Genomic DNA, 7,069 nt, shown 5'->3' with positions numbered 1-7,069 from the left:
CCAGTCTTCCAATGCGCATTCTCATTAAATTAATAGTTAATGAATGCAGTTAATGCAACAGTTGGGGGCAGTGCAATCGGAATGGCTTTTGATCAGTCGTTTATAAAGATCACAGTTTATGCCCAATAAAATTACCTACCGTTATTCCGCTACAAAGAAGCACAGATATATGTAATAATATAGATCTTTGACATCAAGTAAAGTCCAGAAAAACACAGTTACATAATAATTTATTTAATCTTAAGACATATGCCGAAACAAGACTATTAATTCTAGATTTAATTTATTTAAGCGCTGTATTACAATATCAGTGTAAAAATACTGTAACAAAAATCAGGAAACGCAACGAAGGAAACCAAAAAGATCGAAATGAAACCATTCAGAAAGTGTACTGAATCAGATTTTTATTTTTGTCTGAGGAAGTGGCGATTACGAGCTGATCGCCTACGAGTAAGTGCAGTACATACGTATTTTGCTTTACGTTTTGTACGAGTACGAGTATCTGGATGTCTATGAATAAATTCGATGGTGAGAGGTCGCTTGCGATGTGTTAACATCCTCCTCTTTGGTGTACTTACCGAAATAATGGTTGAAGAACGGAAAGGATGTGGATAAACCAAAGGATACCAAAAATGGGGGTTGGATGGAAGGGGCGGCAAGAAGAATTCCGCGAAGTAGTTGGGATATTTTGAATTGTGTGTATATTTTTGCACTTCTGCAACTTGTTGTATTTTATTCACAATAATTAACTTTTTAAAAAAGAGAATTGCTAACGCTAGATTAAAATTCACTAAACAAACTATAATCGAACATAATCATAAACATAACCGACTTTAGACTACAACTTATCGAGGACTCGAAATAATAATAATACAAGAACATGAATAAAGCAGTGGGTGAAATCATTTCTTCATCAAGTATGTATAGGCTAATTATACACATGTAATGATAGGCATAGGTGTAGGTGTAGGTGTAGGTATAGGTATAGGTTAGCATAATATAATATAATGCTCGGGGCAAAACATTAACAAAATCGATAATTACACAACACAACTAAACTTAGACTTAATATCAGGATCAAGCGGCGGCGATACACATGAAAATATATGTATGCATATGTACGATTACTATATGTACTATGTGTATGTTATATATGTAAGTAGCTGTTACGGTATGCTAATTACTCCTCACCGACATCTCCCCGACATTTCCCCTCCATCGTTTTCACACTCGCTTACTTCTGTAAAGTGTGTGTATCTTTAAGTTTTTGTTGCTTTAGCTTTACGAGTAGTTTTGTTTAGTGTTTCGTTTCCTTGGTTTTAGAGTTAATTTAATTCGAAAGCGACTTCAACTATGGGGTAAACATGCACACACTCGTTGAAATATTTGCAACTTACAATTACCATTTGCTAAAATCGAATCCGAGTTCATATTATACAAATATTGAATATCTCTGCGTGTACGCATATATATATATCCGATGTAATTTAGTTATCGAGTGCTTGCTTCGGCCGGAAATCAGCGCAATGTGTTATAGTTTATATACAGGAACTTAGAAGGTATCAAAGGACACGACACGACGAACATTACACGACAAAATTTATCCTAGACTGCGGAGTGTGTCTTCTTGTTTGCGGGGTTGTGAGGGCTCCGAAAATTGTTAAACAATTTGTTTGTGTGTTTCAAGAACATTTATCTGGGTCTAAAATGTGCTCTGCTGTTTTGCTGTTTTGCTGCTCTGCTGCTCTGGCTAACTCAGCCGCCTTCTGGCCTTCTGGCTCTTACATGGATAGGTATGGTAAAATCTACTACTCGAACGCGTGTATTCATAATTTATGCGGGGTTATATTCACTGACGTTTAAGTATATTCATATTCATAATTTATAGTTCGGAAAATTCATAGTGCTCGCCTAGGCTAATGAGAGCGTTGAGAGAAATACGTACATACATATATTTTCGTACAGTTGCGAATTTCAAGTGCATCTGCTACTGCTACTGCTGCTGCTGCTGCTTATTCTTCATCTTACTCGTATCTATATTCAACTACCGAACTAAGCTGCATTATCGTGTTGGGTTTTGGATCTCTGCGATCCGTAGAACTGGCTTAATAATAAACTGCATTTCCATCCACGTCACTTGGTCACACACGACGCACCGCACATCAGCGACGCCTGCGCACTTCTGGGCAGCTGCTCATCTTCATCCTCATCCTCGTCCTCGTCCTCGTCGTCATCCTGCTCCTCTATCTGGTGACATATTCCTATCCCGCATGCTAGAGATCTCTGGGTTTTGTACATTCAACCGACTGAACTCGGCCTGGCTGGAGTCGCTGGACCCTTCCTATCGCTGGACTAGCATGGAAAGTCCATGGCCAGCTCGTTCTTGATTAGATGATGGTGGTTCGGATCGGACATGGGGTTGGGATTCGAGCTGGGGTTACCCGAACTCGGATTGGCTAACTGCTAGTAGGTGGCAAAGCCCATGGCGCCAGCGCTGCTGTTGTCCAAGGGTCACTGGTGCATCTTGGCGGCATGGTGACCCATGTTCAGGCTAAGGTTCAGGTGGTGGCCGCTGTGGTGCTGCTGGGTCGCCTGCGCGTGGTTGTGGTTGCTGCTCGAGTTATTGTTATTGTTCTGCTGATTGGCCTGGCGCTGTGAGTTCTTCTTGTTCTTCATGCGCCGATTCTGGAACCATATCTTGACCTGAAAGCAACACCTTTTTATATTCCAGATTCTAACCAGGAGACTAATGAACTCACCTGTCGCTCGGTCAGCTGCAAATTTCTGGCCAACTCCCAGCGCTTCTGCTTGGAGACATACGCATTGAAAAGGAACTCCTTCTCCAGCTCCAGGGTCTGGAACTTCGAGTACGGCTTGCGCTTTTTCCGGACGGACACCTGACCGGTCCACTCGTGCAGTCCGGGATTGGGCGTGCAAGAACCCACCGCTCCCACCGACAATCCACCAGAGGCTCCTGAAAATAGCACCGAGTAAATGGGTTAAGCTACGTGGTTTACTTCATTTCTCGCAAGTGCGGGTGGTCCGCTGCTATTGCAATATCGGATCGTTAAGTTTATAGAGCAATTAAGGAAATTGTTTAGCAATAAGCGTAATACAAAATTATTCAACTCAGCATTTATGGCCCCTTAATTGGTGCGGTACGGGGAGCGGATCTCCGCATTGGCACGAGGCCCATATTCACACTCGAGTGGATAGCATTTAATGAATACATTCGTTCCCGCTCATCGGCCGACCAAATGAAGCAATTAAATTAATGTAGAAATAAAGTGATAAGCTGGATTTATTTTTATTTAAATGCTAGTTCAGCCAAAGAGCCTTTCGAATCCAATACGCTTTCTTTGAATTAGACTTGCTAGCAGTGAACAGTTAGGTCATCTGATTGAAACTCACTTATCGTGTCTAAAAGATCTTAGTTCCAATTTTCAAATTGGCGGGCGAGGTCGCCTCACTGACATACGCATATTCCGCCATAATCACGAGTCTTTACTACGGGGACTGCCTGGGAAAGTACGAATACTTGAGAGATACTGCTCTGGCAGCTCAAGAACTCCGGTGATAGGACCGAACATAAACAGGCAACCCCATAGAATGCACTTCCAATGACTTTCGCACCCACATTAAGGCGTAACGCTAGCCAAATAGCGAGAATCGATTTATGGGCTGTTTTGCACTACGCTAATTGAACGACAAACTTGACGGTTTCGCAGTTTGGTATTCCAACCGATACGACGACAAAAAGTCTAGTGCACATAGGAAAAATCAAATACTCTTGAACCGTGCATTGCAAGATGCTTAAGATTTAAGGATTGTTTATGTAACAAGCTTGGCTTATATCCACAAAAGTAATAGCACCGATATAAAAACAATTTACAAATAATTTACTTCACTGGAAAATTTTACTGTACTAACGCCTATATAAATATGTATGCATTTCAATTGATATTTAGGCAGAATTTGAACGCTGGTTATACGCTGGATTTTTCGGATTATTTCAATCAAAAATGCTTTATTAAATATAGTACCTATTTTGAAGTATATTTTGAATCCCTTTCAAATTTCAGTTACCAAATTAGAGTTGCAAAACGCACACAATTGTTTCCTGTGTGCCTAACCTCGTTCCGTTCCCCTTAAATGTGTGTGGGACTCACCTGAGCTGGAGTAGTTCTCGCTGGGATAGCCGCGCAGTCCGCCCGGCGAGGAGTAGGTGGGCGGCTCGTAGCTGGACGTCGACGTGCCCTCGACGGACTGGCGGGCGGCGGCGCTCACGTGGCGCTCCGCCTCGTTCATGTAGGCCGCCGCCGCCGCGGCAGAGGTGGTCTGGTCGGGGCGGTAGTTGGGGCCCCAGTACTGCTGCGGGGGAGAAAAGAGGTCGGGTTGGAACTGAGTTGCCTACGACCGAGGAGTGGGGAGGCTGGTGCGGTGCGGCAGCCATACTTACACCAACCGGAAACTGCGTTTCTGGGTAGGGGTAGGCGAACATGTGCTTGCGGTCGTAGTACCCGGAACCGTAGTGCTGGTTGAATCCCTCGTCGTTGTAGGCCCAGTGTGCCGTGTGCCGCTTGACCGCCGCCGAGGTGTCCGTCTCGAATCCCGGACCGGCCCGGATGGCGGGTATGTGCAGTGGCGCTAATTGGATGGACATATTGATGTCTGGAAGCAAGTGGAAAGCGGAAAGCAGATTTGCTGCTGTTAGTAATTGCTCTAAGGCTGGTAGGTCCAATTTTAACGACTGTGTATGATTGCTTAGATCGACCTCCTTGATCATCTTTGCATTTTATAACTTGGCATGGCAATTGTGTCTATAACCCTTAGCTTGACATTGGCAACAATGCATAGATGAGGGTGCATTCACATTCTGCGGTATAAATGTTTGTGTATTTGACACGTGTCGGAAATTAAGGTACCAAAATGGTTACTATAACGATTCCTTTGCAAATCACATTTCATTTAATGTATCTATCTGAGCCAAATACTTTGAGCAAATTTCGAAGTAAAATATACTGCATTTTAAAATGAAGCCAGAAAGCACATCACGTTTTAAGAAACTTCAGTGCACGTCTAAAAAATTAAATATAGAATATAACACTATTGCTAATAGTAATATTGCTAATGATTAAATGGAGGCAAATATGTTGAGTAAATAAATTAAATGCGTGACGATTCCTGGAGAGTTCAGGAAAACCTTATCAGCCTTGAAAAGCGTGCTGCAATCAACAAGACTGAAACGCTTATTGCACGCTTATTTTTTGCGAAAAAAAAACAAGTGGAACGGCCCCGCTCCAAATTTTATGCCCCACTTTATTGTGATAGTTTTCCAGTTCCCAGCTGAGGGGTAGAAAATTTCCAGAACTATATTTGTAAAATATTTTCCAAACGATTTTCGAAAGCCCATTCCCAACAGAGTTCCAATAAGCACTCTGCTTGGTTTTCAACCCCAGGGAAAGTAATATTTCTGGGACCTCACCTTCCTTCTGCGAACTAACACTGGAGGGAGAAACACTCGCCGTGGTCGGCGCAACGATCTGCGTCTGGCCAGGAGCAACTGCAGCATTCTGCTGTTGCTGCTGCTGGAGATTCGAGGAGGCGCCGCTGGCGACGCTGTTTGGGGTTTGTTGCTGCTGTGGCAGTTGCTGGTGGTGAGGCGATGTGAGATGTTGCTGCTGCTGTTGCTGTTGCTGTTGTTGGGCGGAGGGTCCAGTGGGTGTTTGGGCGGGACTGAGGGCGCCGGCCACCGGTGTTGTCGCCAGCTGTTGTTGCTGCTGTTGGAGCTGCTGCTGCTGCTGCTGCTGCGGAGCGGGGAGGTGTTGCTGCTGCACGGCGACAAGTGGCACAGGCGGAGGATCCTCGTACATGACCGCATGCGTGGGCGTGGAATGTGTGGTGGGAGTTGACTGCTGTTGCTGCTGCTGGAGCACTGAGGAGGGCGAGGAGGCGACGACTGCATGCTGCTGCTGCTGCTGTTGCTGTTGCTGCTGCTGCAGGTGGGGATGCGCGCTGTGGTGATGGCTGGTGGTGTGGAGAGGCTGAGGCAGGTGGTGGTGCGCATGGTGGTGCAGTTGCTGCAGATGCTGCTGCTGCTCCTGCAGATGCTGCTGCTCCTGCTGCTGCTGCTGCTGTTGTTGCTGCTGCTGCTGCTGCAGGTGGTGCTGCTGCATGACGGGCAAGGAGGGATGCGCCTGGGGATGCGGATGCGGGTGCGGGGCGGTGGGTACGTGGGTGTGGGTGTGTGTGTGATGCCCCCACCACGCCCCGGCAGCGGCGTGCGACCCGACTGCCGAGACATCGTGGGGGTCGTAGAGAGCGCACGCCAGCGGGATGGTTGGGGTTTGGGGGAGGGGTGGAATATTTACGGTTATCTTGGACGCGTTGCACTCGAACTGCGGCGGCGAGGGTAAAGGCGGTGCAGTGGGGTCGATCGCCTCGACCCACCGACCTTTCTCTGTCTGTTTTCCTCACTCCTCTGAGTGACACCCTCTTGATTGTTTTAATCTTATTTTATTTTGCGTCTTTATTTCTTATATCTTTACTTTTTATATTCAGAGCACTTTTATTCGAGTTCCTTCGCTTTTACTTGCGTACCGCACACGCACACAGACGTCCGTCAGCGGGCACACGCACACGCCGACTTACTCACACACGCACACTGCCCAAAGAGCGGGCAAAGAGAGTCACTTTGTTGTTGCACAGGGGATCGAATCAGCTTGGATTTCACAGGGTGTTTGCGGTCGCCAGCAACTCACGCAGTATTTTCAAATTGGCTTTTTCAGTTTTCGGTTTTCGGTTTTCGGTTTTCAGTTTGCATTCGGTCAATACAATTTTCCAAAACTTTTCCAATTTTCCCGTTGTCGGTTAAAGTTTTCTTTTCACTTTCCTTTTTTGGTTGGCGATTGTTTTTGATTTTCTCCTCTCTTTTATAATTATCATTAATAGTTTATTATTTGTGAGGCTTGCAGTTGTTGTTGGTTTTGCTGCTGCTGCTGTTGGTGTTCGCTTTTTATGTTGCTGGTCATAAAATTTGATTTTACGACCAAAACAAACAATTAAAGGC

At 45.3% G+C, this 7,069-nt stretch overlaps 1 protein-coding gene across 2 annotated transcripts; it reads right to left on the bottom strand.

The window, feature by feature from the left end:
• Positions 1–351: 351 nt before the first annotated feature.
• Positions 352–6,824, bottom strand: LOC122620642 (homeobox protein abdominal-B). 2 transcript variants are annotated; one of them, XM_043798215.1, is made up of 5 exons: positions 5,486–6,824; positions 4,460–4,671; positions 4,170–4,368; positions 2,760–2,974; positions 352–2,703 (listed from the first exon to the last, which is right to left on the bottom strand). In XM_043798215.1, exons 1-5 carry the CDS (start codon positions 6,174–6,176, stop codon positions 2,512–2,514), a joined length of 1,509 nt encoding a protein of 502 aa, XP_043654150.1. In that variant the 5' UTR covers positions 6,177–6,824; the 3' UTR covers positions 352–2,511. The 2 variants fall into 2 exon arrangements, with proteins under 2 accessions (XP_043654150.1, XP_043654149.1); XM_043798214.1 differs by having other exon boundaries at positions 353–2,703; positions 4,170–4,371; positions 5,486–6,823.
• Between the last annotated feature and the right edge of the window lie 245 nt (positions 6,825–7,069).

Source organism: Drosophila teissieri, chromosome 3R (genome assembly GCF_016746235.2).
Source record: "Drosophila teissieri strain GT53w chromosome 3R, Prin_Dtei_1.1, whole genome shotgun sequence".
NCBI classification, from domain to species: domain Eukaryota; kingdom Metazoa; phylum Arthropoda; class Insecta; order Diptera; family Drosophilidae; genus Drosophila; species Drosophila teissieri.
Note: the sequence above shows the minus strand (reverse complement) of the source record. Positions and strands in the feature narration are given on the sequence as shown.